General features: G+C 30.4%; 1 protein-coding gene across 1 annotated transcript; it reads left to right on the forward strand.

Annotated features, from left to right (window-relative positions):
• The first annotated feature begins 6640 nt into the window (after positions 1-6640).
• On the forward strand, positions 6641-12531 carry LOC111692497 (WD repeat-containing protein on Y chromosome-like). Its single transcript, XM_023456542.1, has 4 exons — positions 6641-6846; positions 10509-10680; positions 12122-12319; positions 12424-12531. Exons 1-4 carry the CDS (start codon positions 6677-6679, stop codon positions 12529-12531), a joined length of 648 nt encoding a protein of 215 aa, XP_023312310.1. The 5' UTR covers positions 6641-6676.
• Positions 12532-12942: the final 411 nt, after the last annotated feature.

Consider the following 12942-nt stretch of genomic DNA (forward strand, 5'->3'; position numbering starts at 1 on the left):
ATTCTCGATACGACCATTTTTCACTTAAATACAGTCTGTCAAAATCACGGAAAAATTTCGGTAATTCTTTTGACCCTTTAATTGTTTGCATCAGTGTATTTAAATTAATTAACTTAGGACGAGCGCTTTTAATATAAATATACTAATCAATGTCTATTTTCGTTAATATCTACTAATCATTTTTAGAATAACAAATATACACGCTGAAAAAAATCCACATAAATTTAATCCTAACTTTAAGGGTAGGCAACACAAAATACACCATGTTGTTATCACAATTGCCTACCCATAATTTAAAATTGTTTTCCGTATCGCCCGCTGCGCTGATTGGTTGAAAATTACAGCGCGGAAAATGTATGCAACCAATAATACACTTTGCAATTCTGCCTACTTTGTGTTTGACCTACTGTTGTCTATAATAAATTTATTTTATTATCAGTTTTGTTTAATTCTGCAAGCACTTTTATTCCACAAAAAGATACGTAAGTCGATTTGTATTGAAATATGGTAATTTTATTAAAAACCAGTATTTTTACGCCTATAACGTATTTGGCCTTTTCGTTCAAGAGCAAGAATTTGGAAATTAATACAAACCATTAAATTAATTAATTAAATTAAGAAACGTCGATTAAATATTTTTTTGTCAGTACTTTGAGAATTTAAACGTCCCTGTTCAAAAATTATGGGTAGTCCACAATAAAATATACTTAGAATATTTAATTTTCTAACTTAGACTGAGTGTTTTTTTATTAATCTGATAATCAGTGTTTATTTTTATTAATATTTACTGGTAATTTTTTGATTTTGAAGTAAAAAATATACATGCTGTAAAATCCCGTACGTAAATTCAGTGCTACCTTAACGGTAGGCAACACGAAATACACAACGACGTTATCATAATTGCATATCATTAGAAATTAAAAATTTTTTCGCGTCGCAAGCTGATTGGTTGAAAGTTATAACGGGCCAAACTTATGCAACGTACTAAAGCACCACACAGTTCTGCCTATGATACGTTTGACCTACTATCTTTACCTTTAGTAAACGCACTTATTTCCAGTTTTGTTTAATTTTGCAGACACTTTTATGCAATGAAAATATGCTCAAGTCGATTTGTATTACCTACCTCTTCGCTCAAATGCAAACATTTGGTAAATTAATTCAAAACAATCGATGAATTAAATGTAGAGACGTTGATCAAACATTTTTTTTATAAGAATTTTTCAGAATTTTATTTGTGGAATCAAATTGGAACGATTTTTTTTTAAGATAATTTGTAAGAATTTTGGGTGTAAAGAAATTACGAAGAATTACGGGCTGTCCACAATAAAATATACCTTCAGCATATTTTTTTAAATAAAAAATGTACATTCTGAAAAGAACTCGTACGTAAATTGAGCGCTAAGTAATTGAAAGTTGAAATGTAGACATCTTATGCAACCCGTAATACAGTTTACTGTTCCGCCTACGATACGTTTGATCTACTTTTGACTTCCTTCAGTAAATGCGCTTATTTTCAATTTTGTCTAATCTTGCACTTTTGTGAAACTTTTTTGTGTGAAAAATGGGAATATTATCTATTACAATAAAAACGGTCAAAACGGAACAAAAAATAACTAAAAATAATAATCTGCAAAAATGTACTAAAAAAACTCAAAAAATCAAAACTGAATAGTTACGTTATTAAAAGAAAGAAAGAAAAGAAAATATCAATTTAGAACATTAAAAAAATCAGATGACAAAAAATATTTTATATTACAAAAATATGAGAAAAAAATATAAGAGAAAATTCTATCACAAAAAAAAACAAAGTTTCAAAACTGATCAGAACACGATAAAATATTTATATTAAGAAAAATGAGACAGAAAACAAAAAAACAATAATTTACCAAAATAAAGGTTCAAAAATACTTAATTTTAAGAGAAAAAAATGAGAATATTATCTATTACAATCAAAACGGTCAAAACGGAGCAAAAGAATTACTAAAAATAATAATCTGCAAAAATGTACCAAAAAAAAACAAAAAATCAAAACTGAATAGTACGTTATTAAAAGAAAGAAAGAAAATAAAATATCAATTTAGAACAGTAAAAAAATCAGATGACGACAAAACATTTTATATTATATTACAAAAAAAAAACAGAAATTTACCAAAATAAAGGTTCAAAAATACTTAATATACTCAATTTTAGGAGAAAAAAATGGGAATATTATCTATTACAATAAAAACGGTCAAAACGTAACAAAAAAATTACTAAAAATAATAATCTGCAAAAATGTACTAAAAAAAAACTCAAAAAATCAAAACTGAATAGTACGTTATTAAAAGAAAGAAAAGAAAATATCAATTTAGAACATTAAAAAAATCAGATGACAACAAATATTTTATATTACAAAAATATGAGAAAAAAATATAAGAAAAAAATCTATCACAAAAAAAACAAAGTTTCAAAACTGATCAGAACACGATAAAATATTTTATATTAAGAAAAATTAGAGAAAATAAAAAAAACAAAAATTTACCAAAATAAAGGTTCAAAAATACTTAATATACTCAATTTTAGGAGAAAAAAAAATGGGAATATTTTCTATAACAATAAAAACGGTCAAAACGGAACAAAAAATAACTAAAAATAATAATCCGCAAAAATGTACTAAAAAAAATTCGAAAAATCAAAACTGAATAGTTACGTTATTAAAAGAAAGAAAGAAAATATCAATTTAAAACATTAAAAAAATCAGATGACAAAACATTTTATATTATATTACAAAAAAAAAACAAAAATTTACCAAAATAAAGGTTCAAAAATACTTAATATACTCAATTTTAAGAGAAAAAAAATGGGAAAATAATCTATTACAATAAAAACGGTCAAAACGGAACAAAAAATAATTAAAAATAATAATCTGCAAAAATGTACTAAAAAAAACTCAAAAAATCAAAACTGAATAGTACGTTATTAAAAGAAAGAAAGAAAAGAAAATATCAATTTAGAACATTAAAAAATCAGATGACAAAACATTTTATATTATATTACAAAAAAAATAAAAAATTACCAAAATAAAGGTTCAAAAATACTTAATTTTAATAGAAAAAAATGGGAATATTATCTATTACAATAAAAACGGTCAAAACGGAACAAAAAAATTACTAAAAATAATAATCTGCAAAAATGTACCAAAAAAAAAACNGACGGAGAAACCTGTTAAAGAAGAGTACATTCACCATAAGAGGAAATCGATGGTATCGTCCAGTACTATTTTTAAGGATAGCAAGAGGTTTTCTCACCAAGTGTGTGCGTATATGTAAAAAATAATAGAAAAAAATCGGTGATTTTCGTTGTGATGTTTTCATTTCTATATTCATCTTCTACTTATAATATGTTTGAATGATATTGTTAATTAGTTCTTCATTGCCTCCTTAAAATTTATTAACATCAAAAGAAGTGCTACCTAATTGCTTCTGTAAAGCATTTGGAAATACTAAAATTACGAAAAGCATATACGATGTAAGTATGTTCAGAAAATAACGGAACTTTCCGAAATACGCGTTAATTTAGTGATATGCTATTGGCAGCAGGACGTTGTGCATAATCTCCTCTTAACCACATGTTCTTGAATTAATGATATCTCTTTTGGTTTTCGTGATATTATTTGAGTGTAACGCGTTTAAATGTTAGTGACGATTTTTGAAATGTGCTGTTTTTTGGAACAACGATGCAACGTAAAATTTTTCGTGAAACTGGGAAAAACATTCACGGAAAAAGTGGTCGTCAGTCAATTGAAGATGATCCTCGACCAGGAAGACATTCGACTTCAACTGATGACTTGACCATGTTTAGAAAATCAAAGATTTGATGCATGTAAGTCGCCAGAGACATTGCTGAAGAGGTTAGCATCTCAATAGGGTTATGCCATGACATTTTGACTGAAAAACTGAACACGCATCGAGTTGCAGCATAATTTTTTCCTCGTTTGATGACCGAACAACACAGAAAATCGTGTGGACTTTTATTGGCAACTAGTTGAACAATCCAATGACGATGAAACATTCATTCAAAAGATCATAACGGGAGACGAAAGCTGGATTTACGGCTACAACATTGAGACTAAAGTTCAATCGTCACAATGGATTGGCTAAGGACCTCCAGCCACCAAGAAAGTACGTCAATCTCGATCCAATGTCAAAGTGATGCTTACTGTTTTAATGGAATTTTGCATTTTCAAATCTTGCCTCAAGGTAATACTGTGAACCGTATCTACTATCAAGGCGTTTTACAATGATTACGTGAAAATATCCGCAAAAAGAGATCAGAGTTGCATCATGACAATGCGCTTGCATACTTAGCTTTGTCAGTTCGTCAGTTTTGTGTCCCTCACCCTCCTTACTCGCCAGACCTAGCTCCTTGTGATTTTTTCTTATTTCCGAAATTAAAATCAGTGCTGAAAGGACTGAATGGACGTCGCTTTCAGACTATTGTTGACATCTAAGTAAATTCGTCACAGACTTTAAAGGCCATTTCAAATGAAGCTATGCAAGACTGCTTCACGAAATAGAAACACTGTGGGGAAAAGTGTGTGAATAGAAGAGGGGAGTACTTCGAAAGAGACGAGGACCAATAATATATATAATTAATTTTTTTTTTAGTTTAGAAAAATAATGTTCGGTTATTTTCTGAATAAGCCTGTGTTTATTTCTGTTTCATTTTTTATGTTAGATAACATGAAATTACTCCAAAAGTTAGTCATTTGTCATTTAACATGAAACATTTTCAGTTCGTCGACAAGACAAAAGACGAAAAGTGTCTACTGTAGCGGTACCAGACGAATGCTTCCATTTAAGAAAATTGTCGGTGCACTGTATGATTTTCCTTAATGCCCGAAAAAGTGATCCGGAGGTCGGCACCCTTCTGGTAGCTCTGGAAAATGGAGTGGTACAAGTTTGGAATCATCACGTGCAAGGATCTTTCATAACATCGTTTTCTGCCATTCATAAGGCGGGCGACTATGTCATTTCGATGACTACAGACGAAAACAACGAGTTTCTTTTTACTGGTATTAAATAATATTTGTGACCTTGAAATAGTTAACAGGAATATCGGTTTAAGTCCAATCAATCTGTCACGGTCTTATGTTAAATTAAAAAAAAAATACCTCCTAGAAATAAAAAATATTTTTTCTGTGGCACATAAACGGCGAAGTTAACCTAAAAAATTCATAAAAGTCAAAAAACGGGTTTTCGCTAATAAAAAAAAAAACTTGAACTCCGATCGAAAAAAGTTAAATGGAAAAGTTGTAGCTATTAAAAAAAACCTATCGATTCGTATTTTTAAATATATCGATTGCTATATTACTTTTCGAGATATATCGAAAAAACCGTCAAAAATCGACTTTTTTTTGTTTTTGCTGTATCTCTTGCAAATTAAGGTTTTGAAACTTGTTACTTGATGTAAATGTAGCTCTCGGCAAGCAAAACAGTACCTTTTTTTAAAAATTAAAAATTGTTAAAAATTTTTCGAGTTATATCGATTTGTCGAAAAAAAGGTCATCTCGGAAATCGACTGTTCTTGCTCGACGAATCAGGGCTCATTTTTTTCCTTGAGTTGTACTTTCATGGTAAAAAAGAGTGATAGCGATTTTATTCATTTCAAGTGTCCAAAGATGATTTTGAAAAAAGTAAAAATTTTTTGGTCGCGGTTTTCTTGAATATCTTTCTTGATTTTCATTTCTGGATAATGTCAATTACAGAAATCGATTGCTGGCATTTTTACGCGAATTTAAAAAAAAATGTTACATTTGGAATTTTTTGAAAAAAATTATCTCGGGTCCAGAAGGCCGCAGAGCAACGTTTTTTTTCTAAATTCGTGTAAAAATCGATTCCAGTAATAGACATTATCGAGAAATGAAAAAGATATTAAAAAAAACGCGTCCAAAAAATGTTCACTGTTTTTAAAATCATCTTTGGACACTTGAAATGAATAAAATCGTTATCACTCTTTTTTACCATGAAAGTACAACTCGTAAGAAAAAAAATGACCCGTGATTCATTTCTCTACGACGAGCAAGAAGAGCTGGTCTTCGAGATGACCTTTTTTTCGAAAAATCGTTATAACTCAAAAAATTTTTAATATTTTTTAATTTTAAAAAGGTACTTTTTTTGCTTGTCGAGGGCTACATTTACAGCGAGTAACAAGCTTCAAAATTTTAATTTGCAAGAGATACAGCAAAAACAAAAAAAAGTTGATTTTTGACGGTTTTTTCGATATACATACCTCGAAAAGTAATATAGCAAACGATGTGTTTAAAAATACGGATCGATGGGTTTTTTTAATAGCTACAACTTTCTCATTTAACGTTTTTCGATTGGAGTTTTTTTTATTAGCGAAAAATCGTTTTTTTTACTTTTATGAATTTTTTAGGTTAACTTCGCTGTTTATGCGCCACATGAAAAATACTATTTTACCATATTTTTTGTTTCCAGGTGGTATTTTTTGTAAGCTCTTCTACCTATTGATTGGACTATTATGTTTTTGTTACATTTCAATTTCTGAGGCGACAGCAAAACTGTACTTTGGCTAACTTCTATGTTGATTCCTAGGAACTACAGTCGGCTACATTAAAACTTGGCTATTGAAAAACTATTGTGTATCACCCGCAGATGAAGAGCGTACATGCATGCCAAAGTATAGGTTGATGTTTCCCTTCATGTGGGGAAATACGTTCATGGGAAGGGCAGCAAGAATGGCGGCAGACCAGGCAAAACCCGTCTTACTTAACAGCTTCAAGGGACATTTCATGCCTGTTTCAGGACTGACTTATATCGATGAGTGCCAAATTCTTTTAAGGTATTTGTTGTAACTGTCTATTTTTCCGTTACACCTAAAGTAAAATACACTGTGTCCCAAAATAATGGAAAAAAATTCATATTTTTTTTCCATTTCATATTTTAAAAAATCGCTGAAACAGGTCAATTAGTAAATAAAAACTGTAACTTTTCTGCAATATTTTCCATTTTTTTGAGCTTTGTTTGTCAGAACTATAACATTACCGACATTTTTTTNTATTCCTACTTTTTTGTCATAGTTATAAAAAAAAATGTAAAAAATTGTCTTTTATGTCGTACTGACGACTATTTCAAACAATCATAGTCTCTTCTGTACTTTAAAAAACGTACCTACTCTTTGTTAATCTTTTTCTACTTACTTTAAACAATTAAGAAAACACATCGATAAATACATTGCTCGTGGAGATAACTAAATAATTTTCCACTAATTCTTCTTTAATGTTCTTTATTCAAAAACAATCATATAAAGCGTGCGGACGAAATTCAAAATTGATGTTTCCAGTTTGACGTTTCTAAAATTATTATTTTTTTTCATTAGTGAATTTGATCTGAAATTAACATTACAAATACAAATATACATAAATTTCACCAGAGTACCTTAGGTATAACGTGAATCGTTTTAGTTCCAATTCATTCTATTCGTTGTTAAATTATTTTGAAAAATGGTTGCCCGTTTCAGCGAAAAACAGATACTTGAAATTTTTATTATGATTGGATGCGGAGATAAAATCCGTATTTAGCAGGAGAAATGTGACTTATTTCACCATAAGTATCCAGATCAGAGAATTAATCGAGCTAATAAGTATCCATAAAGTTTGAAGAAACCGGAAGTATAAAAGATTTACCTGGATCAGGAAGAACCGTAAGCGAAAATGACCGTCAAAATGTGATGCTTCCCGTTACTGGAAATCCTCACTCATCCATTAGATCTACCTCAGCCAACTTCAACTTGTCATAGTGGTCAGTTTACAGAAGTCTGAAGTCTCAAAAGTGACATATCCTTACAAAGTTAACGTCTTATAAGAACTATGGGCAGATGACACATACAGAAGATTACAGTTTTGCGAAGAAATTAGAAATTTATTTGAAAGACAACCTAATTTAAAAAATCACATAATTTTCACTGACGAAGCAAGTTTTTGCTTAAACGAATCCGAACCAGAAAATCCACATTGGATGCAAGAAAAACATACACAACGGCTGGAACCGTTACTGGGACCTTATTCTTTTGAGGGCAATTTGACAATTTCATTTGGATTTTTTGCGTTTTCAGCTGATTCCGATATGTCTGCTGGTGATGTGTGGTCCCAACATGATGGTGCCCCTCCACATTTATGCCCCAATGTAAGAAATTAGCTTAATGGAGTTTTCCCAAATCGATGGGTAGGCAGATGAGGGCCACTTGAATGGCAACAACGCTTCCCTGACTTAACCCCACTAGATTTTTTTTGGGGGGGTTATCTAAAAAACAAAGTGTATGTGAACAGACCAGACACTATCGAAGGATTGAAGAATCGTATCAGGGAAGAATCTCAAAACATAACACCAAATGTTATTCAAAATCTAATTGATAATTTTGAACACCGAATTGGGTATAGGCAATGGTTAATGGGGGCCACTTTGAATATTTACTGTAATAAAATAAAAAGTGGTACTAAATTATTGTTTTCATTTAATTCCCCTATTTTTTGACAAAAAAAGTAAGTATAACCTTATATCGCTGTATTCGTCTTTAGAATTCTGATTTAATTTTTTTTTTGGTTTCTGTATTTATCAATATTAATGAATGAATTAAAATATTAAATAACCTACTAACAGCTGCAGACAATAAACACTTCAAACTTTATGAAATTAACTATTTTACAAATCAAAAATATGTTGGGATTAAAACACGGATTTCATGTTTTACAAAAATATATAGAGTGTACCAAAACACAAAGTAGATTTGTGGAGAAAACTTCATATAGACATGTGGTCCAAAAAGGTTTAGTTTTCAATGCATAGGTTGTTCAATATTGTACTCTGAAGATGGTTTTCTGTTAAAATTTTGAAAAGAACACCAGAAATTGAAGAAGCTATTTTAAACGAAATTGCAGAGGAACCTAAAACAAGCGTTATGAAAATTGCCTCAAACCTGAATGTTTCTTATTATATTCCTCCTTCCTAAATTCTTATGTCATTACTGAAACAGCAGATTTTAGTAGTTATATGGTTGGCTATCATAGACGATAATCTCATAAGACCAATATTTCTTCTCGTTAGACTAGATGGATGTTTCTGTGGCAATTTTTAAGAAGCTGAGCTGCTTATTTTGCTCGAGGATGTACTTCTATTCTCTATGACCAGATATGATCGATGCACTATGATGCCTCAACACACTTCAGTGGATTGGATTAATTGAATTAATATCTGAATCTGAATATTCTGATTAGTAATTTAAACGAATACATTATCAACAGTTCCAAAATGCGAAATGCAGTGCATCTTAAAAAGTTATTATATATTAACACTTTGACATTTCAAATTTTTTAATCAAATTTTGATGATTTTTTGTCATTATTTCTAATTTTACCTTACAATGTTAATGTAATCTATTTAGACGTACGTCGTGAACGCCTTTGATAGAAAAAACTAGATCATCTTGGAATTCGTGGTCAACTACTTACTTGGACTGATAACATTTATCGGTATTTTTTCAGTTCGTGTAGGTGCTGATTATTCTTCTCTCCATGACGTCTACTCGGATATGTCTCCAGGGTCCGTTTTGGTCTCAGTGCTCCTTTACTCAACTGATCTTCATGATATCATTATTTCAAATTCATTTTCGTATTTAGCTTCTTATGTTATTAATAATTTACCCCTGCAGCATCACAATTTGTCAGTGACAACCGTTAAACGTATGTTAAAAAATAATATACTTTTTTCTGACTTGGTACTTTTTGATGTATGTAGGTTTTAACTATATCCAATTGTGTTTTGTATTCATTCTTGTCCTTTTTTATTGCTTATTTATTGTATTTGTTTGTTTTTAATCTGTTCTCTTTGACACAGGAGGTGTTGTAAATCAACTTTGTTGATACACCTTCCTTTTGTAAAAATGTTGTTTATACTTCTTTTTTGCAATAAATGTATTATTATTATTATTTTTATGCTGATGATACCAAAATGTATGGCAACCCCCTAGAACAATTGACTGTAATAAGAGTAACCTTAATGATATCGAACGCTGGTATATAGTACCTGGTTTCTATCTTTTAACACCGCGAATTGTACAGTATTCCACATAGGAAATAACAATCCTCATTGTTCTTATGAGTTTGATGGGCACCCTTTAAGGTCTGTGGATGCTACCTCTGGTGGTGGTGGTGGTACCTCTTAAGTCTTAAGGTCTGTGAATGTGATCTGTGATACACATTTATACAGTCCCAACAAAGTGAACTTGATTTGGAAGAGACTGAAATTGTTCTGCTAACGTGTGAATCTGATTTGCATAATAACTGAATTTTTAAAACATCGTTTTACATTTTCAGTTCGTTTTATTTTCGTTTTTTTAGTTGAGAAATATTTTGTCCGAAATTGTACCTACCACTAAAATTTGATTAATTTTTGCTCCACAAAATGTACTTATGTTTTTATCATCTGAGAAAATTTTCTTATTTTTAGTTGCAGTGCAGATTTTAGCGTAAGAATGTGGACGTTGGGAGGTCGATATTTACAGACCATTGGTACGTTCAAGCCTTGGAAGAATATTCGACAAGGGCAACCAGTTCCACCCACTTTTCAATTTAGTATTCCTCCAGATATAAAGAAAGTCGCTAGTTCTACCACCTTGAGGGTAACATATAAATATACTATACAGAGTATTTCAGAAATAAGTACGTTTCGTAAAAACTATGGTTTGAAGAGTCCTATTTTCGAAAAAGAAAAACTAATTAATAGCTATTTATGATATACGTGTTAAAAGTAAGATTTTATTTTGTGAGTGAAGATGATTAAAAAACGAGCGTAGCGAGTTTTTTAACTTCACGAACAAAATAAAATCACTTTTAACACGTATATCATACACTATTTTTTCTACAAAACAATCGGAAGAACTTTAAACTCAATAAAAATAAGAAATCAAAAAATACCACACAGATCGTAGTGTTTATGATTTAAATAAATTTTGATTTACTTTTAACACTAGTGTTAAAAGTAACTTACTTTTAACATGCGTGTCAAAAAATGACATTTTTAACATCAAAAATGACATTGAAAAGCCCACTTTTAACAGTTTTGTAGAAAATAGTTATTTATGATATACGTGCATGTTAAAAGTAAGATTTTATTTTGTGAGTGAAGATGATTAAAAAACGAGCGTAGCGAGTTTTTTAACTTCACGAACAAAATAAAATCACTTTTAACACGTATATCATACACTATTTTTTCTACAAAACAATCGGAAGAACTTTAAACTCAATAAAAATAAGAAATCAAAAAATACCACACAGATCGCAGTGTTTATGATTTAAATAAACTTTGATTTACTTTTAACACTAGTGTTAAATGACATTTTTAACATCAAAAATGACAATTAAAAAGCCCACTTTTAACAGTTTTGTAGAAAAAAGTTTTTATTCCAAAAGTCTCATTTTGTTACAAGTGTAAGATGGACCTTAATGTCCTTAATATACAGGGTGTTTCAGTTCGAGTGAATCAAACTTTAAGTACAAATAGAACGCAATAAATAATTCAGAATTGCCTTATAAACCATGGGCCTAAGTCCCACCATTTTCATTGTACAGGGCCGTATTGGTCGGTTGATAAAATCATATTATTTACGAAATCTTTGGTATGCTTATAACAAATTGATTTAAATTTGGTGTGGTGTTAACATTTACACATGTACATAATTTACTGTAAAATTTACAAATTTGAATAGGTCAGTGGCGTCGGAATGGGTAGTAAAGTGTGATTTTCTTACCCCAACTTCTACGCCGATGACCTAATAATCATTTGGGATTTACTTTTAGATAAAGGTATACTTGTTGCTAAACTCTGCTCGAGTGTTTAGACCGTCAAAAATCGTATCAGGGATGGCTTCAAAATTTTTGTTACTTTTGTTTAAACAATTTTTTTCTTTTATTTCGAAATTTAGCGATTTGTCTAATGAAAACTATGCACTTTTATATCTCCCTTAATTTTTTACGAAGGGTACTTATTTCTGAATATAATACTTTTATATTAAGTGTACTTGTTCACAAAAAAGCAAAGTTCATTAAAATTTATTTCATCAGGTACTTTCTGGTGGTTCTTTCGAGAAAAAACTTACTATAAAACAATTACAAAAACGAGCTGAGAATAGTTTGGTACAAGTCGATCAAACGAAGATTTATGGAAAGCCGCTCGAAGACCCGCTTTTAGGGAATTATTACACACTTCCAGAGAGAACAGTAAATCCGAAGGACGTGATATTTGATATGTCATTCCCTTATGTAAGTAAATCGCTTCAGTTAAATATATATCATATTTTCAGGATGATTTGTTAAAAATGTTATTTGTATTGGTGTTTTCAAAATATATTCCTTTTAATTTTTAGATTCCTGTTTATCAGCACTTAATTATGCCAGGACTTGTGCCTATTGAAATTTCAGACGATATTTGTCGTAAACATAAATTGCAAGGAAGCAGTGAAGACAAGTCATAAAATTGTGAACGTGTTTTATGTCGGAAATATATCTTTATAGAATATATTTGGGTGCAATTATTAAATTGCGATTTTAAGGCTCTCAGGGCCCGTGCTATTATTTAAAGTAGGTATGGCTTTTCGAGTTGTTATCCCGTTGCCTATGTGCGCCCCCACTGAACCTATAATGGAGTAAAATCAGTGTCGAAATATTAATTTGAGTGACCCTGAAGTATAACCAGATGAAACTTATACCATCTTGTAGAGTATGTTTTTAGCTATAAGAAGTGGGAGATTACAACTTTTTTAGTAGGACCGAACTTTTAAAATGGCCCATAAGAATGGCCGAGGTGTAATTCGAAAATTCGTGCGTTTCCAAACATGCAGCAGAGCATTATTTACGGAATGAAATAAGTTATCGATTCGATTTTT

The sequence above is a fragment of the Anoplophora glabripennis genome, unplaced genomic scaffold (genome assembly GCF_000390285.2).
Source record: "Anoplophora glabripennis isolate ALB-LARVAE unplaced genomic scaffold, Agla_2.0 scaffold1757, whole genome shotgun sequence".
Classification (NCBI taxonomy): Eukaryota; Metazoa; Arthropoda; class Insecta; order Coleoptera; family Cerambycidae; genus Anoplophora; species Anoplophora glabripennis.